This window comes from Diospyros lotus, chromosome 13, assembly GCF_014633365.1.
Source record: "Diospyros lotus cultivar Yz01 chromosome 13, ASM1463336v1, whole genome shotgun sequence".
Taxonomy (NCBI): Eukaryota; Viridiplantae; Streptophyta; class Magnoliopsida; order Ericales; family Ebenaceae; genus Diospyros; species Diospyros lotus.
In genome coordinates, this window is record NC_068350.1 from 29,293,692 (window position 1) to 29,315,506 (window position 21,815).

Below are 21,815 nucleotides of genomic sequence, written 5' to 3' on the forward strand. Positions count from 1 at the left end.
CAAGAGTGGAAATAATAAAGACAACCATCAATGACAAATAAAACATAATGCCTTACAATAATAATTGATTGAAGATAAAGAGTCACAATGGAAAAATATGATCAATTACATGTAAATATAATTGGCTTGTGGGGCATAACTCTAACATATGCATCATGTAGATTGCATACACGTGTTATGATGATGAAATATGCATATGTTCACGATGATATTGTTGGTCATGAATTGCATATGTTTGAGAGTATGGACAGGCATTGCTAACCTGGTAAGGAGGTTGTAAAAATGGAGAGTATCAATAAAGTGTGGTTAATGCCTCGTCAACTCAAAGGAAAGGAATGAGGACATTTTGCATCTTGCATACATGCATGAAATATGCTTTTGTACCCTTACTTAGATGATTCAGCATTTAACTTGGGTTATACCCTTAAAATATTCAAATATTTCAGGTAGAGATTGTAGTAGAAACGAGTATAAAAGAGGCATGTAATGGCACTTAGCAAAAGTGCATGATGTATTGGCTATATGTTTATGCAACCTATGTATTTAAGTTCTGTTACTTTGAATTCTTAATGTTTTGAAGAATGATGATGTATAACCTTATTTATGGTTATTCGTTAAAGTTAAGGTTTGATTCTTAGATTCCGCATTCAATTTTATGATGCTTCTCATTCAAGATAGATGAATGAAAATTTTGGGATGTATATGAGGAATGATATGGTTTAGCATTAGTTTTGAAAAGAAAAAAACTATTATCCCAAAATTGTCCTAAGTTATAACACGTCTGGAAAAGTGGGGTGCTCCATAAGGCATTTGACAATCAACCACCGAGTACTTGACGCTTACTGTTTTGAGTAGCGGAGTTTACTTGAATGTAGTCAGCAGCTCAATGTATCCTTTTATGTTAACTTGCTCCCCCGAGAAACCAACTAAGCTTACTTTAAATGGCCTCAAATCATCTTCTAATATCTCGAGCTTCTTTAGAGTTGACAAGTATAGTATGTCAGTCGAGCTCCCCTAGTCCACTAGGACTTTCTTGAAGACAAAGTTGGCCGCAACTACAGATTTTACCATGGGATCGTTTAAGTTCTGGTTGATACTTGCATAATCTTTATCGGTGAAAGAGATTACTGAGTACTGAGTCATCCTTCCCGGCCGATGTTCAGTGCTTCTAACGATCATTACCGCCTTCAGGTGTCGTTTTCTCGTCGAACTAGAATCTTCTTCGCCTGCGAAGCCCTCGAAAATTTTGTTGATAACCCCTCATATTTGTTATAGGTCAGTGGCGTAGCTTTTTGACCTTCTTTAGCCCTAGGTCTCCTTTGTGGGTTACGGCTTCTCCTCGAGCATTGGTCATCACGCAACTCTCTAGTCTGACTCTACCTCCTATAAACACACGAGCTGGGGTGGCCTTCTCTGACCGACTTCTCGATGGTAATCACACTGCTTGCTGGTGTCCACATTGGGTTAGGGGTTAGGTCGGGCTCTCACCTCGGGAAGTGAAATTATTCTTGAATTGTAGACTTCTTGGAAGATCATATCTCTCATTGTCATCAGCAAGGTGTAAGTGTTATAGCACAATCGGGGTGGCTTGGGACCCCTAGTTGGCTCTCTTTGCCTCATGGCTTGGTTGTTGTTATCTCTTTTGTGACCGGGGTCTCTCTCAGGGTGGCGGTGATGCTCGATGGATGGCCTTGGCCGTTGATTTAACTATGGTTAGACCTATGGCTGGGAGTTATTGTGTCTGGCGACCGACACTTATTCCACATTTATATAGCCGGCTGCTCGCTCTCAGAATTCGTCAAGGTCAGTGAGAGGCTTCCGAGCTAGAGATTCAATGAAGGGCCCAGGCTTAAGCTTTGCCATGATGGTGTGCAAGGAAACAGCCAGATTGAGATCCTTGATTTGAATGGCCTCCTAGTTAAACCAGTGCATGAAAGCTCGGAGCGGCTCATTCTTTCCTTGCTTCAGGTTAATCAGGCTGGCTAAGGTTTTACGATGAGCTCAACTGGTAGAGAAGTGGGTAAGGAAGAGTGTGGCGAGCTCAGAAGAGTCATTGATGGAGCTAGGCTCCAAGGTGGAGAACCACAACAGGGCAGACTTCTTCAGGGTGCTAGGGAAAGCACAGCATATAATCAGATCAGTTCCCTCACTTAATAGCATCAAAAAGTTGAACATAGTCAAATGCTTCCAGGGGTTGGACGTTCCATCATACAAATGACCGAATTGATTGAAATGAATGCCTCATAACGTAAATATCCCGAGAAAAAGGTATGTCATTCACTAGTGTTTTGAGACGTGATTTATGACACAAAAAGCGATCATATCGGATATGGTTTTTGGTATAGTTACAAGTTAGCCCTAGAGACCGAATGATGGTAAGGGACTTTTGGGAAGTCCACATAACCCTGAGACGGTTCATATTATGCATAAGAAGCAACCCTTAAGTGGTTTTGGTAGGAAACAAAAGGGTTTATGATCAAAACGTACATTCAGGACTAAGTGTAATTTTTTAATCTTGCCCGATGGAGGTCGAAATGACGTTATTCCTAAATCTTTGGGGATGAAATAAAGAGTTTAGAACTTTTGGGTCTTAATGGAATTGTTGGAAAGCTTAGGGGCTTCAAAGACAGGGTCGAAATGCAAAGGGAAAAGTTGAGAGGGCCAAAGTGTAAATTTCAGAACTTGCAGTGTGAACACTACCATGTCTGGTGTCCGCCTTTCCCATCATCCATTTTGGCTAAGGGAGGCTGGGAAAAGGGTCGTGGGGGCTCCAAGAATAAGCCTAGGGCCATCATGGTTAACCCTTAGTCGAGAATCGACCACGGTGATAGCCGATTTGAGTGCAATTTCAGTTGTGAGATGGTCATAATTTCATCCTCTGTAACCTGTCGTTTGAGGCATATCAAGGATGATTCAAGGTGATCTGAAGCAAGATAAGACATTAATGACCAAGGATTTGACAGGAATGGACGTATTGCAACTTGAAAATGGGTATAAATAGGGTTGGAATGGTCAAATACTTCAAACATTTAAACTCGAAAATTATAGGTGTTTAAGCTTGAATTGAGTGTCATTGATAGAGGGCTTTTGTTCCTCATGTTTTGAGGATCAATTCTGGAAAGTTTGGAGGGGTTTTGTGTTAGTTTAGCTAGGTTTGGAGGGATGGTCAGAAAGTTAGGCAGTCGTTGGAGCCAGATCTTTAAACGACCCAAGGGAGGCCTTCTAGTGATGGTTTCAAGCCAAGGAAAGCACTAGAGTGATCGAATGGAGAAGTAGATCGTCATGGGAGGAAAAACCAGCAAGCACTGGTGGCCAGCGCTAGAGAAGATGACAGGTGCATGTGGTGCACACGCTGGTCATCAAGTGCAGCCCACGCGCCAGCAAGTAAGGGCGTGTGAGGCCAGGGATAATTTTGGAATATCTTTTATATTTTTTTAAAATTATTTTAGGAATTTTGGTGTTGAAAAATTTGGAAAAATGTTTGAGTAAGTATTTATTTTGAAATTTTTGAGGTAAAATAGGAAGAAAATGATTGGAAATTATGTAGAACTTGGGAAAAATAGATATTTATGTTTCCTTTGGATAGATATGATGTCTAGGGGTCATTGAGACTCAAAGTTGAGAGATTTTGCAATTTTTGGAGATCGGGCACAACTTTCGAAGCATTCCGAGTTTTGTTCAATGTGATTGGTTTTTCCCACAAACTTATACGTGCTATGTTTTGTCTACGTTGAGCATGATTTTCACAAATGTTGCTAAGTTATATGTAATTTATGTGCATCTTGACATATCTTTACATGTATTGTTACATCGAAGTCGTGATTTTTCACATAGCATGATATTATTGGTATATTGATACATGTGAATGGGATGGGATGTCGCCTTGATAGTGTAACTGTAATTCCCCAAGGGTATTGCCAGAACAACATATAGGAGTATCTCGTTGCCTTGTGTGCATGTCGGGACGACTGCCTAGGGTTTTGTGCCGGGCTGGATGGCTAGGAAAGTTACATTATCATATGTTTGTTTATGTCTTTGAATCATGCATTCATGTAACTGTTTTTAAGCCCTCACTAGAAAGTTTATCTTCTAATTGGTCAATGCCCTTGAAACATTCAAAAGTTCTAGTTGGGACTTACAACTAAAGCAAGGAAGTGGTTAAGATTTAACGACACGAGATGACATGTTTAATGGGTTTGACAAGTTATTTTGGTATTTTGCTTCTTCATAAGGATTCGGATATGTTTTAATCACGTTGAGAAACCTATGTTCCATATGATGAACAGTCTTGTTAAATGCAAGAATGTTATGTATTATGAATGATGTTTGAGTTATTATCATGTAATACTATTATGGTTTAATGTTACTTCGAGATATCTTTTGATTATATCTGAGACACAGTTGTTCATCTGAGAAATGGTTCTCCATGTATTTTGTTTGAGGATATGATGTTATATTATGGTATGGTTTCCATGTTATGATTAAGTTTGAGTATGTACCATATCAGGTTTCAATTATTGTTTCCACTTTTGTAATGATATGTTGGGGGATTTTCTTTGAAGTATGGAACTGGAGGTGTTAAGAAATGTATTGCGTAAAGAGAATGTATATTTTTATGTTGAGCCCCAGCATAGTGACACGTTCGGAAAAAACAAAGTGTTACAGAAATCCTTCTGGTAAGGGCACGAACATGATGAACTCTAAGAAATGGTGACTTGGAGTGTACAGGGATGTTAACGGTGGATGAGTAGGGATGTGGGTGGCCTGAAACTGTTGGTGATGGCTAACCTCTGTGTCATCGTCAACCCACTCATTATGTTAGTCGTGTTATTGGTTGCGGGTTAACTCGACGACTTAGTCTTGAAGCTGTCAGATGGTTTGGATGAGAGCCTCCATGGTTGCTAGATTCTCTATTTGATGGTTGACGGTCGTGTTTGGAATCTCCTAGTTTGGGGCCATGTTGTTATAGCTTCTAGTTCTGACCATGGATAGTTTGTAGAGAAGACTATAAGGATTTGAAGTGTGGGGTAGGTGAGTTTTTGGCAAGACTGGCTACAATGGTGACAGAATGTCGCAGTCTGACGAGGGTGGATGGCACCTGCAAGCACTCTAACACTCAAATCAGTGAGGGTTCAAGATAACAGAATTTGGGTAAGGCTTGGAAGGAATATACCTTGGCCTGTGATCCGATTGGTTTTATATAGACATGAAGGTGTCTTGCATGTCGCTAGTCGTCGTGGAAGGATAGAGGGTCGAGATGCATGGTAGTGATAGGAATTATCTTCGAGGATCTCAGATTCGACGAAGATTACGGGCTGATGAGAATCATCATGCGAGTTGGTCAGACTTGATAGAATCCGCTATTGGTACAAGGATCTCGGCTTATATAAATGGAAATATTATCCGAGTTTCTTGAGCTAAGTTCTAGTCAAGGGGCCGAGCTCAGTACGGTCCACATTCATTTTGTTCATATTCTTTTATGTTGCCTCTTATACCTTTGATGTATTCAATTATAGTGAGATGTGTCGCCCATGTCACATGATACATGTTCTATGTCACGTATTTTGTTATTCTCCTTTGAGAGATATTTGTCTCATATTTTATTTTAGTTGCATAGCGTGTCTTTTTCATATGATACACGGTATATATATATGTATATTCTAATATTTGTATGCTCTCAAATACCTTAGGAAGCTTGTTGGTTCCCATGGTGGGACCCAATCTCATATTAGAATTTGTCTGTCCAGGACCCCATTTTTCAAATCCTCATAATGTGTGTGTGACAACTACTGTTTTGTTTTTCGTTTTCTCACTTCAAGTTCACAATTTCTCTTGGATCTGTTTTTTAATTTCACTTGTGTGTGTAACTGAAATAGTGTGTTTTTCGTTCCAGTTCAGAACTCTACTGTTTCACTTTTTTAATTTTTATTTGGCATGTTTGATATCTTTGGCCACTAACCCTTAATTTTTAACTAAAATAGTCATTTGCCTACAAGTTTCAAAGATCAAATTGTGCCATCTATAATCTAACTTTAACTATTATGAAAGTGATTGAATTGTTAATTATCTTCTTGACATAATGCTGAACTTATTATGTATTCATTATCTTTTCCAATTGGGAAAATATATATTTTCTGTTCTTTTCATTTTGCTCTTTTACTCTTTTAGTAATAGATATCTTCTTCGTTTTGAACTCAGCCATCACCAGAGGAACTAAAACTGCCAACAATGGGAGTGACAACGGAAGACTTAAACGAAACCCCAATATTTGTGGAGCCAATATCATGGTGGCCGCCTGAAGGTTATTCACCTTGTATGTCAAGAAATGACACTGGAAGTGGTCCCTCCTTCCCAATCCTGCCAACACCAAGACAAGTAAAACAACTAACAATGGCAATGACAGGGCAAGACTCAAGCAAAGGTACAACAAATCTTGAGCCAATATCATCTAGCCACCCTGAAGGGCATTCACCTCGTAAGTCCGAAAGTGACGAGGTATAGTCGCATCTCACCCTTTTTTTTTGGTCTCCTTTATAAGATGGTTTTTCGTGGTTGATAAATAAAAACTTCATTGATTCTCACCTCTGGTTCACTAATTCATCTCTTGAAAATATTGAAGTATGAAGAATTAGCAGTTAATAAAGGAATTAATAGTCAAAGTAATCAATGGAGGTTGTTTATTTGTGGCAAAAAAAAAAATTATATATCAACTTAAACTGACAAACAATTTTGTAATATGAACAAAAAATGTGTTATTTTAGTTATTTTTGTCACAAAATGATTGCTTCTTTTCTTCTTTTTTTTTAATTTTTCAAGTAAGAACATTGATTCTAGCTCAACAATTAATTTTAATGGTGTGTGTATATACATCAACATAAATAGTATAGAGTATATGTTTTAAGATTCACCATTAATTATGAAACATTTTTAAAGAATTGTAAACAATATATCTATATTATGTAATGTTATAACTAACTAATGACAAGTTATGTTACAATGAAAGAAATAGAGGCTCCTAGGACATAGCTTAGTTGGTAAAGGCTGATTCTGATGCACACCTGGGGTGATACTTGTGAGGCTCTCAAGTTGGACGAGGGATCGAACCTTGGCTAGTGCAAGGCACATCCTGATTTACCTCTCTGGTGTAGTTCTTGAGGCGGGGTGATTAAGGACGTCAGTGATAAGGCGTATTCTAAAAATAAAAAAAAAATAGAGAAAATATTAGTGATTATGTTAATAAAAATAATAATAGTATTACAAATTTAGGAAAACTATATAAGAGAATCACTTATCATCATTAATGTTACTAGTATTATATTGGTAATAGAGTTTTTCTTTAAGATAATATTATTTTTTAAATATTATCGAAATACTATTGGGTTGATATTAATTAATTGCTCGATGCATAATCGCATTTGAAAAATATGATTTTTAACAAAACAATGAACACGCTTGTCAATAAGGAGCGTCTTTTTATATGAAAGCAATAAACACTCTTTGCACATGCATTAATTTGTTTTTCATGTTTAGATAAATTATTTAAATTTGTTGACAGATACTAAATTATTAATTATTTTCAACTCAATATCGTTCTAGTAATTATTTAAAAAAAAATATTACTTTAATAAAAAATATTGGTAATATTCACCTCTAATATTATCAATCCAATGTATTTAAATTTAATAAATATTAATGACAACTAGCTATCTTTCCGATTACATAATATTATAAATAAAATTGATATTTTATTAATACTATTATTTTTATAACAGGTAAAATATGACTATTCATCTCTTAGTATTACTGTAATATTATTAATAACATGATAAAGAATTATATATAACAATAATGGAACATATGCTTCATGTAATTATTTTTCATATATTTTTATTTCAATTTCAAGATAAAAACTACATACATTTTCCCTATTTCATATCATTTCCCTAATATATATATGAACCATATGTCCGCGCGTGTTTGCCTGACTAAAGCAAAGCAAAAATATTAAAAAGATGAAACCTATGACATGTATATTTGGAATTTACTTAGTATCAATCCTAATTGGTTGTCAACTCATATTTTCAAGAGTTTCTTGACCCTATATTAATATGAATGTATTGTTTATTTACCTTAATGTACCTATTGACGAAAAGCAATTTTCACTACAGGTACAACAAGATACACCAACAAAAGGTCTAAAACGACAATCTTCCATACTTGTACGTCAAGGAGAAGGGCTAGGCTTCGATCTAAATCTGACAGATGATGAGATTGCTCAAATCTTGAAGGGGGATGAGGTAACCATCTAGATCTTTACAAGGAGTGTTGTCTTTCCCACTCTAAATTTTGTTAATCACTCCACTTGTGGAGTAGGAATAACATTTTCCCTTTACAAGTGGCAAACTCTTTGAAATTGTTTGAAATCTTAAATGCAAGTTTATCTATAATGTTGTTAGTTTTTCTTTCTTTTTTTTGTCTCCATGTTCGCAATCTTCCTCTCACATTAGAGTTTGTTTCTAATTTTTAGTTTGGAAGATTTAGTATCTACATGGTAAATTACATAATTAATTCTTGTAATTCACAGACTTTTACTCCACCACACATGTAAATGATCACCATATTTTGGCACCACCTAGAGATGTCCACCATTATGTTCTCAACCAGAAAAGAGTTGATTCTATGTCATGGATTACTTCATGCAAAGCTAATGATACTAACTGGGGAATTATTTCAACTTACATTAAAGCCAGAATTACAAATTAAATTACATATAATGTATTTACGTTACAGTATTTCATCTCAATAAATGTTCTGGCAGGAACGACTTGCAAAAATCAAGAACATTGAAGAAATGAGTCCATTATCATTCTATGATCGACTTAATGGGTGGTCTCATAATGTCAAACGTCGTCGTGCCAAGGGGAGATGTGATAAGGTAACTTTTTTACCTTGTTCGGAGCAATATTTAGGTAGTGTTTTCTTCGTATTTTAATTTCTAATTTTGAGTTTTGTGTTTTGAGTGTCTATTTTGAGATTTTTGAAAACGTGTTCTTTTTGTCATTTTGAAAAACTGTTTCTTAAAACAAAAAACTAGAAAATGCGTTTACTTTGAAATTTTGAAAAACATCATTTTATAATATTTTATTCAATAAATTTAATTTAAAATAAATTATAAACAATTATTAATAAATTATAAATTATTAAAAAAATTAATACAAAAAAATTATGTTACATATCATATTACATATTTGTATTCAAATAAAACAAAAAAAAAAAAACAAAAAATCAAATCAAAAAAGAATTCAAAACACAGAAGACAGAATGGATGGGGTCTCGCACAGAGAGGAGGCGATGATGGTGGACGCGATGCAAGGGGAGCGACGGTGGGCGGTAGACGGCGGCTTGCACAGCCGGTAGCGGGCGCGGTCGACGGCGGTGGTTGCGTGGCAGTGGTTGATGCAGTCAACGGCGATGGCAGAGGCGGTGCTGTGTTTCGGATTTGCGATTTTGGGTGTTTTGGAGAGAAGGGAGGAGAGAAAGAGAGAGAATGGATGGGGTCTGCCAGATTTGGGGGGAAAGGGGGGTCAATAGCAGCTTTCAACGATGGTGGGCAAGGTCGACAGCGGTTCTGGCAGCAATAGAGATGGCGGGCGCGGTGTTTGGCCGAGGCTTGAGAGAGATAGAGAAGAGAAGAAAGAGAGAAAAGATGCGAGAATAGAGGCTGGGGCTAGGGGTGGGGGTGGGGAGGGGCGGAGACTATTCATTTTTTGTATTTTAGTGTTTTGTGTGTGTTTTCACATAAAACACCAAATGTTGTTTTGAGTTTTTTTTACAAATTTTTTCTTTGTTTTTGAAAATAAAAAAAAAAACACGTTTTCAATATTTTAAAAAATTGAAAACTCAAAACGGGTTGAAAACAACAAAGAGAACAGTCCTTAATATTTCAACTTCTTCTTTTACAAGGACATATGGTTCAAATAAATTGAAATGGAACTTGTTGCATTGACATGTATTTTAGGTTCAAATTTATTGAGGAGATCTTTGTGGAGGTTTATGGCAATGGTTTTTTTCTCGTTATTTATTTGTTTAACAAAATATCACTTGATTTTTACCAAAGGAAAAAAGGGAAAAAAAAAACAATAATGGCTTCTGCACGTTACAATTATCTAATGAAGTTACAATTGTTAGATAATGATATTTGAATTTCATTGACAAGGCATGTGAATCTGTTATTGCATTGGTTCTTTAGTAGAACAAAAGCTTATTTATTTCTTTCTAGCTACATGTTGAACTGATATATGAATTTTTAGTAATGCAACTCACATCTTGCAAAAATATTGAACATTTTGTTTCAGTACTATTATCACAAGAACTCCAACAATATGCTATTCCGATCAGTGGCTGAGGTCAAGCGATTTATTTGTGATGGGATTTATCCTCAAAAGCCCCAACCTAAAAAGAACAAGAAATCTGTAGAAGAGTCTTCGGTATGTTGAAAGTGAATTTGTACATGCATTGATACACTCACCTCTAATGGATAAAAAAAGGAGATACTTGTTCTTTTATAATATTCAGAACAATTATATGTTACTGATTTATGTAGGTTTCTCAGCCACTAGATTGTAAGGCATCACAAGAGACCTTCCAGAAAGGGGAAAAACTAGATCAAGGCTTCAATAGCGTTGCAAATGCATCAAAAGGTAATTTTACTATTCTTTTCTTTTCATGGAAACAACCCAATGTGTGTGTGTGTGTGTCTGTGTGTGTTACGATGACTTCTCTCTTAATTTTCGTAGAGACTGAAAAACATATTGGGAACAAGCAAAAAGGTGCAGAAGTGGACAGCAACATACAGTCATCTCCAAATTATCAACCAGCTAAAGATCAACCAAATACTCCTAACATTCAGGAAAACGATATTGCTTTTCTCTGAAAGTATCAGTCATGCGAAGAAAGTAATGGTGAGTTTTCTAATGGAAAGCCAGTTAAGTTAATTTTGCCGCTCTTTTTTATGTTTGCTGTCTCTAAAGCCTTGTTACTAGCAGTCTAGGGTTTGATAGATTAAATTTTCTTATTGTTTGGTCTTTGGAGCTTTGATTGGTTGGAAAGTTGTCTCTTTCGTTATGTTTTTCTTTTGGTCTCTCTGTACTTAGTTTACATTTATGACATAATTTTGTTAATGAATTAAGGAAAAACAACCATTTACTAAAGAGAGCAATTACCGGGAGAAAAGATACATCAAAAATAAAAATGACACATATACATTCAAAAAGATCTATTGGTTCCAAGCTTGAGTTTTCTCAGTGCTGCCGTCTCTTGTGGGCATCCATGATATGTATCCACCCCTTTGTGGGCTTTCATGAATTGTATTTAGCAAAAAAGAGAATAAGTATCGTTCACGATTTGTTGTCCGTGAAGCTCCAAACGATGTCGTTAGGAGTAAGCTATTGGAGGGCCACGTGCAGCAACCTCAGCCTGCCATCTGGCAGTTGTTGGAGGGCAGCACGTGGCAACCATCAGTTGCTCTTTGATGGCGCCCGGTTGCCTTTATCTTGCCTAATCAATCTCTCTTGTTCGTCTGCCTTTTCTGTTGGAATATTTATCGTGCTTGCACGACCTGATCCTAGCCCCTCATCTATACTTTATGAGGTTTGATCCCAACCCTCCATCGTCGCTATTTATCTCCCCCTCGGGATATGGACCGCTCAAACGTTTAAGACGAAAGAGACAAAAAATCATCAAAGAAAGTGAAGAGGGTTTGAGAAGAGGGAGAGCCTTCGTCTCCGACCTAGGGTTTCTGGTTTGCTTCTCGTTTTCTCTTTCATTCTCTGTAAATGTTTGTATAGCTTCATAAGTTATATGGTTCAATACGTTTTTTGCCTCTTAATCTGTATTGAGTGATTATTGGGCAAGTTTTGTTTCTTGAACCACTGTATGTACAAAGAGATTGAGAGGATTTCTGAGGGTGTATTCTTTGATTCAATTGTTAGTGCAGTGAGCTCTCCATATCGGAGCTCAACGTGGACGTAACCCTATTTTGGGTGAACCACGGTAAAATCTTTGGGTCTGCTTTTGCTCGTTCGTTTTTGTTTTTCATTATGTTTATGCATGAATGATTGTTGAGGCTTCTTATCTTTTTGTTCATCGTGAATCTGTGATTGAAACATTCTTGGATATACCCTAAGGTTTGTGTATTAATGCACAATAGTGGTATCAGAGTCGTGTTTTTTAGATCGGCGCTTTGGGTTTGCAAGGTCAATCGGTTAGTCTATTTCATCTCTGGGGTTGTCATCCATTGCTGGGTGGTCTAGGGTTTCTCTAAGAACCTTTTTCAGCAAGAGTTTGCTGTGTTAGTTCTCATCAGTGTCTAGAGCCACCTAGGTTAACTTCGTGCAAGGCGAAGATGATGTCTACCCAATTTGAAATCGGAATATTTGATGGCAAATGCGATTTTGGAAGCTGGAAGAAGAAAATGAGAGTTTTGCTCTCTCATCATAAGATGCTAATAGCACTGGAAGCTGATGACCAAAAATGGTCACCTGATCAGCTTGAAAGGACTTAGGAGGTAAGAGAAGAGGCATTCAACCTCATTTTCCTTCACCTTGGTGACTCTGTTATATGCAAGGTAGATGGTATGTCTAATCCTATTGATTTATGGAATAAATTAGATTCTCTATACTCTGTAATGTCTGCACCTAATTTAGTATACTTGAAATGCATGCTGTTTAATTTCAAAATGAATACATCTAAGTCAATGGATGAAAACTTGAGGTACTGATCAAGCATTAGGTGACACAAGTGAAGCTATGATTCTATTAAATTCTTTACCTTATGACTATGATGTAATAAAGCATGCATTGAGGTATACTGGCATTGTTCCTAGTCTAGACCTTGTTATCTCGGGTATTAAAGCTAGAGAACTGGAACTAGGAACATCTAAAAGGTCTGGAAATAATTTGTTTGTAAAGAGTACGAATGAGAAAAAATCCTTTACCAGTAATAATGATCACACTAATGGGTCAGGGCAAAAGGGTAAGAAAAAGGACAAAATGTGTAAACAAAAATGGAAGTGTTATCATTGTGGAAAAGAGGGTCACATTAAGAAGTATTGCTATGATTATATTAAGAAACAAAAACAAGGGGGAAATACAAATGTAAATGCAGGAACCTCTAACTGTTTAGCTGAAGTACTTAATGTCTCCTGTTTATCTGCTGAACATGAATGGGTAATAGATTCTGGTTGCTCTTTTCATATGTGCCCAAATAGAGAATGGTTTCAAAATTTTAATCAGAGGGAAACTGGTACTATATACATGGGTAATAATCAGTCATGTAGTGTCCAAGGTATAGGTAGCATATCCTTAAAACTTCATGACAATAAAATCAGAATGTTAACTGATGTAAGGTATGTATTAGGATTAAAAAGAAATCTAATATCTCTTGGCACACTTGATGAGTTAGGTTATTCATATAGAGTTGAAAATGGTTTCCTGCATATTTTTAAAGATGATAATCTTATTTTGTCAGGTACTAAGAAAAATGGCTTGCACATTTTAAATGGTTGTTGCTCTTCCCCTGTTAACATGCATTATGCCTGCATAGCTAATACTGATAAGACAGATCTATGGCACCTGAGACTTAGCCATATGAGCTTGAAAGGTCTTTAAGCACTGTCAAACCAAGGCTACCTTGGAACAGTGCCTGTTAGGTCCCTCGACTTTTGTGAACCATGTGTTCTAGGCAAGCAACACAGGCTGAGTTTCCATAAGGGAACTCACCTGGCGAAGGCATGCCTGGAATATCTTCATGCTGACCTATGGGGGCCTTCTTAGGTCCCCACCTTTGGTGGTAACAGGTATTTTCTATCTATTCTGGATGATTTTACTTGAAAGGTATGGGTTTTTCTATTAAAATCAAAAGATTAGACCCTAGAGAAGTTCAAAACCTGGAAAACAATGGTAGAAAATCAAATAAACCATGGTATACTTAGACATAGGGTAGTTAGGAACACTCCCCAACAAAATGGGGTAGCTGAACGAATGAATAGAACCTTACTTGAAAAGGTTAGGTGCCTACTTTTCACATCTAACATGTCTAAGTCATTTTGGGGTGAGGCTCTATCTACTGCAGCCCATCTAGTGAACAGAAGTCCTTCTACTATTTTAAATTTTAAATGCCCTAAGAAAAATTGGACTGGTAGGAAGCTAAATTTAAATTACTTAAGAGTATTTGGCTGTGAAGCCTCTGCTCATAAGTCAAAAGGTAAACTTGAACCTAGGTCTAGCAAATGTGTGCTTGTTAGGTGCCAAGAAGGTACCAAGGGATATAGGTTACGGGATAGGGAATCTGCTGGAGTCAAAATCATAATCAGTAGAGATGTTATCTTTAATGAAAATGTTTTCCCTTGTAAGACTAACAACCTAAAAGAATCAAACTCTCAGCAAAACCTAGATGATTTTGATGTGTTGGGAAGGTCTCTGATTGAGGTGGAGCTACCAGTAGAAAGTAATGACCTGCCAGCTGCTCCAGCCTCACCTGAGCAAAATAAGCCAAATGACACCTTGCCTATATCCCATGATGAAAACACCTCTGATCATGATGATGATCAAGAGGAACAAGAGAATGAACCTGAGATTGAGATGGATCATCATAGCTCACCCCAAGATCTCAGTGGCTACCAGTTAGCCCGCGATAGGAGCAGGAGGGTTTCTAGACCCCCTCCAAGGTATGCTTACTCTGACCTAGTGTACTGTGCTTTAATTGCTGGAAAGGAATTAAGGAGCAATGAGCCAACCTCATATGAGGAAGCTATCAGCTCCAAAGACTGTGTTAAATGGCGTCAAGCCATGGATGAGGAAATGAACTCCCTCAAGGTAAATGGTACATGGAAATTGGTTTAGAAACCACAGAAACAGAAATTGATCCAGTACAAATGGCTGTTCAAATTAAAGGAAGGTATGTCTCCCACTGATCCCCTTAGATATAAAGCTAGATTAGTTGCTAAGGGTTTTACACAAAGGGAAGGTATAAACTACAATGAAATTTTCTCACCTGTAGTAAAATTTAAGACCATTCGCATGATGCTTGCTGTTGTTGTTCAATTTGATTTAAAACTAGAACAATTAGATGTTAAAATAGCTTTCCTGCATGGTGATCTTGATGAATGTATTTATATGGTTCAACCAACTGGTTATATTGATAAAACACATTCTGAACATGTATGCTTATTGAAAAAATCTTTGTATGGATTAAAACAATCTTCAAGATAATGGTATAAAAAGTTTGATAGCTTTATCCTAGGGATTGGTTTTGAAAGAAGTTAATATGATACCTGTTTTTACTTCATTATCTTTGGCATTCCTGTTTATCTACTGCTGTATGTAGATGATATCCTGATAACCAGTAAGTCCAAAGAAAAAATTAGTGAATTAAAGTCATGTTAAACATTAATTTTGATATGAAGGATCTAGGACCTGCTAGGAAAATCCTAGGAATGACAATAGAGAGAGAAAGAAGTAAATCAACTTTGAAAATTCATCAACATGGCTATCTTCTTAAAGCTGTTAAAAGATTTGGTATGCAAAATTGTAAAATTGTAGGAGTTACCTTAGCTAGTCACTTTGCCCTATCTAAATCTCAATGCCCTACAACTAATTCAAAATTAGTTAAAATGGAAAATATCCCTTATGCCAATGCAATTGGAACTGTTATGTATTCAATGATTAGTACTAGGCCTGATCTTGCATATTCAATATCTCTGCTTAGTAGATATGTGTCAAATTCGGGGAAATCTCATTGGGATGCATTGAAATATATGTTAAGGTATATTAATGGATCTATAGACATTGGCCTGTGCTATAAGAAGATATTTGATACTCTTGATCTCGTGGGATTTGTAGATTCTGACTTTGCAGGTGATAGGGATTCAAGGAAGTCAACAACTACATATTTTTTCACCTTGGGTGGAACTTGTATTAGTTGGAAATCCCAACTTCAGCCTCTGGTGGCTTTGTCCACCACCAAGGCTGAATATGTTGCTATGACTGACGCCTTCAAGGAAGTTATATGGCTTCAAGGATTAATCAAAGAGATCCACTTGCTCCAAAGCAAAGTGGTAGTCCTCTCAGATAGTCAAAGTGCCATTCACCTGTCTAGGAATCCGGTATACCATGAACGGACCAAGCATGTGGAGGTAAAGTATCACTATGTTAGAGATTTAATAGCTAATGGCACTGTGAGTATTTTGAAGGTGCCTACAGAAGATAACCCAGCTAACATGGGAACAAAAGTTTTAACTGCAACAAAGTTCAAGCACTGCTTGAACTTGCTACACGTGGGAATTGGTTGATCAAATCAATCAGAGCTATGAAGGCAAGGATCTTAGCATGCTGCACTTTGTGAGAATTTCATAATCACCTTCTGTTTGGGCTTTAAGGTGGAGATTGTTGTCCGTGAAGCTCCAAACAATGTTGTTAGGAGTAAGCTGTTGGAGGGCCACGTGCAGCAACCTCAGCCTTCCATCTGACAGCTGTTGGAGGGCAGCACGTAGCAACCATCAGTTGCTCTCTGATGGCGCCCGATTGCCTTTATCTTGCCCGATCAATCTCTTTTGTCCGTCTACCTTTTTTGTTAGAATATTTATCATGCTTGCACGACCTGATCCTAGCCCTTCATCTATACTTTATGAGGCTTGATCCCATCCCTTCATCGTCGTTATTTATCTCCCCCTCGGGATATAGACCGCTCAGACGTTTAAGACGAAAGAGACAAAAAATCATCAAAGAAAGTGAAGAGGGTTTGAGAATAGGGAGAGCCTTTGTCTCCGACCTAGGGTTTCTGGTTTGCTTCTCGTTTTCTCTTTCATTCTCTGTAAATGTTTGTATAGCTTCATAAGTTATATGGTTCGATAGGTTTTTTGCCTCTTAATCTGTATTGAGTGATTATTGGGCAAGTTTTGTTTCTCGAACCACTATATGTATAGAGAGATTGAGAGGATTTCTGAGGGTGTATTCTTTGATTCAATCGTTAGTGCAGTGAGCTGTCCATATAGGAGCTCAACGTGGACGTAACCCTATTTTGGGTGAACCACGATAAAATCTTTGGGTCTGCTTGTAACGACCCGCTCCCACTTACGGGCGTCACTGGTAAATAATCGACCAGAATACTCACCCGACAACCACAACTGAAGGGTTGGACTATGTTTCAACAGGAAACGCCCTAGGTGGGAACTAGGCTTCGTCCTTCCCTTCGCTCCACTCAGGAATCGGTCCTAACTCAAATAAGAAAAATCCAGCAGACCAAGACCTGAAACCTGAGTGAGCTTCACCTCTCTTCAGCTTACCCCATAGCAAGCCAGAGGTGACCCAGGCACAAAGCTAGCATACAAACACTTCGCTGAGTATTGGGGATTTATGAGAACATACCTTGCTGATCTTGACTCGGTCCGAAACTTGGCTTTACCAACTATGCCACATTCAACAAGCAATCTCACAATCATCTATCACACTATGATGATTACAATAGTTAAATACATTTAAGCTCAATAACACAGACATTTACTCACAAGGGTATAGATACACCGCGCCCCCTGGCTACATACAAGCAATATTAAAAATACATAACTCGGGCAACTCAGCTAATTGCCACAACGGCCTCCCGGCGCCATCCCTGCTTGCATCCGGACTTGCATCATCTACACATGAGGTAAAACCTCATGAGTCATAAAGACTCAGTAAGGGTGCAATGCGTGTAAATATGAATATAATCATGTTTATGTATGCCAAATGCATGCAAATGAGGCTAGGCTCACACATCCTCACAACCTACTAAGGTTTGAGACATCAACCTATCAGCCCCCATCACTAGTCCTCCATATGGCCATAGGTCCACTAGTTCTTGCATCACACAAGATATAACCACTACATGCCAATGCAACATAAAAACATTATCAAACATATTTACCAACTTGCAAGGCCACTTCCACATGGGGCCATCCCTTACCTGGTTCGAAGCCTCATCTCTGCCTCGGCGAGAACGCCAGCCTGAACACCGAGCTCTTCTAGGATCACCGTCTCCCCGGTCGGACCTAGATGCAACCACACACAAAACCCCAACTCCATTAACCTCCGGCATTAAACCAATGCCCTCAACTACGCCGAACATCACCAAAATCATTCATTAACAAAATTTCAAATAACCCCAACACAGGGTTTAATCCAACTAATACTACCAAATTCGCTATCTCGCATAATGAGAATGATTAAATTAATTCACTTCAATTAATTCAAAAGAATTAATTAATTACCTCATTCAATTTGGAAGGAAAAATCGGTCAAACGCCCACGCCGACGTTGCTTCCTGAGCTACCATCTCATGCCCGAAATCCCATTCTCGAGCTTCCGGTATGCTCTTCAAGCCCCGAATTAAATTCTGAAATTTTTCCAGAATTTTCTGGAATTTCTTCATATTTTTCCAGATTTTCCTATTTTTCTTTTTCCTTTATTTTTTTTTCTTTCCATTTTTCTCTTCTTCTCTGGCTTCTCCCGCGCGGCACTGTTCATCGTCTTCTTCTTCTCTGGCGCGCGCGGCTGCTTCTTCTTCCTCGTGCGGCTGCCGCCAGCCACCGCCGATGCTTGGACCACTGGCTGCCGCTGCATCCCTCGCTGCCATCGCCGGCCGTGCTACACCGACCGACCGCCACCGCTGCAAGAAGCAGCGCGAGCTCCCTACGCTGCCTTGGCCGATCGCTGCTACTTGCGTTGGCCTGCTGCTGCCTTTGGCCGCTGCTCACACGGCCTCATCGGCCATCTTCGCTTGGCTCCGCTGCCTTAGCCGCGCGCCACCATCTTCATCCTCCAGCCACCGCGAAAAGCACTCAGCGGCCTCCCCCTGCTCGCACGGCCCTGCCATGGCCGAATGCCTTCAAGCTCCCTCTCACACTCTCTCTCTCTCTCGCGCGCGATCACTCTCTCTCTCCCCGCGAGCTCTATCTCACACTCTCGCCATCTCTCAAGCTTCGGCTCTCGCCTCACTCTCCAACTCTCACTCTCTGCAAATTTCAAATTAACAGAGACTAGGAAGCTTCAAGGAAGCTTCCTTACTCGCACGACTTTATACATACATAAATATATATATTACATATTAACCCCCATTGGTTACATTAATTCCACTTAGGAATTGTTTATTACACTTGAACCCTCCAAGCCATTAATTAATTACCATCAAGCCTCACAAATCTTAATTTTATCAAAAATTAATAGCCGACCGCTACTCGAGAATACCGACCTCGTCCCTGCGCCTGCACGGGACCTTTATTCGACCCGAAAACACTCAAAGGTTACTTTACTCAAAAAATCGAACCACCCCTAGGGTCCCCTCAGCTTTCAAGAGGTCCCCTCCGACTATTCGGTATTGGCACCCACTCGGGCTTATACAAAATTTATTCCGAAAATTATTCCCATTCGGACTGCTTCTAGCATCATTAATCTCATCTTGAGACGCTCGTCAATCTCTTGCCCTCTTCCCTGGACATCCAAGTCCCGAGGCACTCCCAGCCGCCAATTCGGCAAATTTGTTAATAAATTACTCGAAATTGACTTTTGGCCTTCCCGGACCACCCGAGGCCCTGCCGAAATAGTCAAAACTCATTTATTTACAATACTATGTAATACCGGGTATTACACTGCTTTCGCTCTTTAGTTTCTGTTTTTCATTCTATTTATGCATGAATGATTGTTGAGGCTTCCTGTCTTTCTGCTCATCGTGAATCTGTGATTGAAACATTCTTGGATATACCCTAAGGTTTGTGTATCAGTGCACAACAGTGGTATCAGAGCGTGTTTTTTAGATCGATGCTTAGGGTTTGCAAGGTCAATCGGTTAGTCTATTTCATCTCTGGGGTTGTCATCTATTGCCGGGTGGTCTAGGGTTTCTCTGAGAACCTTTGTTAGCAGGAGTTTGCTGTGTTAGTTCTCATTAGTGTCTAGAGCCACCTAGGTTAACTTCGTGTAAGGCGAAGATGATGACTACCCGATTTGAAATCGGAATATTTGATGGCAAAGGCGATTTTGGAAGCTGGAAGAAGAAAATGAGAGTTTTGCTTTCTCATCATAAGGTGCTGATAGCATTGGAAGCTGATGACCGAAAATGGTCACCTGGTCAACTTGAAAGGACCTAGGAGGTAAGAGAAGAGGCATTCAACCTCATTTTCCTTCACCTTGGTGACTCTGTTATACGCAAGGTAGATGGTATGTCTAATCCTATTGATTTATGGAATAAATTAGATTCTCTATACTCTGTAATGTCTGCACCTAATATAGTATACTTGAAACGCATGTTGTTTAATTTCAAAATGAATACATCTAAGTCAATGGATGAAAACTTGAGGTACTGATCAAGCATTAGGTGACACAAGTGAAGCTATGATTCTGTTAAATTCTTTACCTGATGACTATGATGTAGTAAAGCATGCATTAAGGTATACTGGCATTGTTCCTAATCTAGACCTTGTTATCTCGGGTATTAAAGCTAGAGAACTGGAACTAGGAACATCTAAAAGGTCTGGAAATAATTTGTTTGTAAAGAGTAAGAATGAGAAAAAATCCTTTACCAGTAATAAAGATCACACTAACGGGTCAGGGAAAAAGGGTAAGAAAAAGGACAAAATGCGTAAACAAAAATGGAAGTGTTATCATTGTGGAAAAGAGGGTCACATTAAGAAGTATTGCTATGATTATATTAAGAAACAAAAACAGGGGGGAAATACAAATGTAAATGTAGGAACCTCTAACTGTTTAGTTGAAGTACTTAATGTCTCCTGTTTATCTGCTGAACATGAATGGGTTATAATACCTCATATTTTCGTGAAGATGCCACGTATTTTAAGTGAGTTTAAAATATCGAAAAATATGCTTGAAATGGCAACGAGTGACCGAATTAGTCGTAAGGAGTACCCTAGAGCTTAGATACCCAAGGTTAAAGGTATATTTTTTATAAACGTCTCGAGGCGAGATTTATGACGCTGAAAGAAATTAAATCATAAATGGTTTTCGGTTAAGCTAAGTTGTAGCCTAAAAAGACCGAATGATGGTAAGGGGCTTCCGAAAAATTGTATATATTGAGTAATTTTGAGTTATTAATTTTGGGATTTTAAGTATCTCGATAAATTTGATATTTGAGAGTGTAATTGTAATTAGAAAATTATCCAAACGAAATAAGGATAAAATTAAGAGCTTATATGGTAAAATATTGAAGTTGAGGACTTGAAATAAGGGCCAAAGTGTTATTTGAAAGAAGTTTAGGGTTTTAGCTTGGATTCCAAAAGTTCAATTCATTCTAGTTTTGGATTTCAAAAGCCACTCAATTATGGCTTTGAGTCTTTGGAGTCCATGGCTAAGATTTTGACAAGTGGCATAATGTGATTGGTTGGAGAAATCTATAAAAAGGCACCATGGGTGGTTCTCAAATCATTCCAAGCAAGCTTGAGAGTTGAAGCACTCTAAGAGGAGGAGCTTGCTCTAGAGAGAGAGAGAAGGGAGTTCGGTAAGAAGGAGGGAAGAAAGCGGTGAAGAAGCGGCGGAGAACGAGCCTCGTCGGAGTTGTGGGTCTTCGCCGGAGTTCGCTAAAATCAGTCAGCAAAAAAGGCGAGGTAAGTCCATTTTTTTTTATAATCCTGTAGAGGGGGAAGAGAGGGTCGTGTAGTGTAACGACCTGCTCCCACTTTCGGGTGTCACCGGTAAATAATCGACCGGATTACTCACCCGACAACCACAACTGAAGGGTTGGACTATGTTTCAATAGGAAACGCCCTAGGTGGG

At 38.3% G+C, this 21,815-nt stretch overlaps 1 protein-coding gene across 1 annotated transcript; it reads left to right on the forward strand.

The window, feature by feature from the left end:
* The first annotated feature begins 15,670 nt into the window (after positions 1 to 15,670).
* LOC127788171 (secreted RxLR effector protein 161-like) lies at positions 15,671 to 16,525 on the forward strand. The gene is made up of 3 exons (XM_052316285.1): positions 15,671 to 16,162; positions 16,250 to 16,333; positions 16,436 to 16,525. Exons 1-3 carry the CDS (start codon positions 15,671 to 15,673, stop codon positions 16,523 to 16,525), a joined length of 666 nt encoding a protein of 221 aa, XP_052172245.1.
* Positions 16,526 to 21,815: the final 5,290 nt, after the last annotated feature.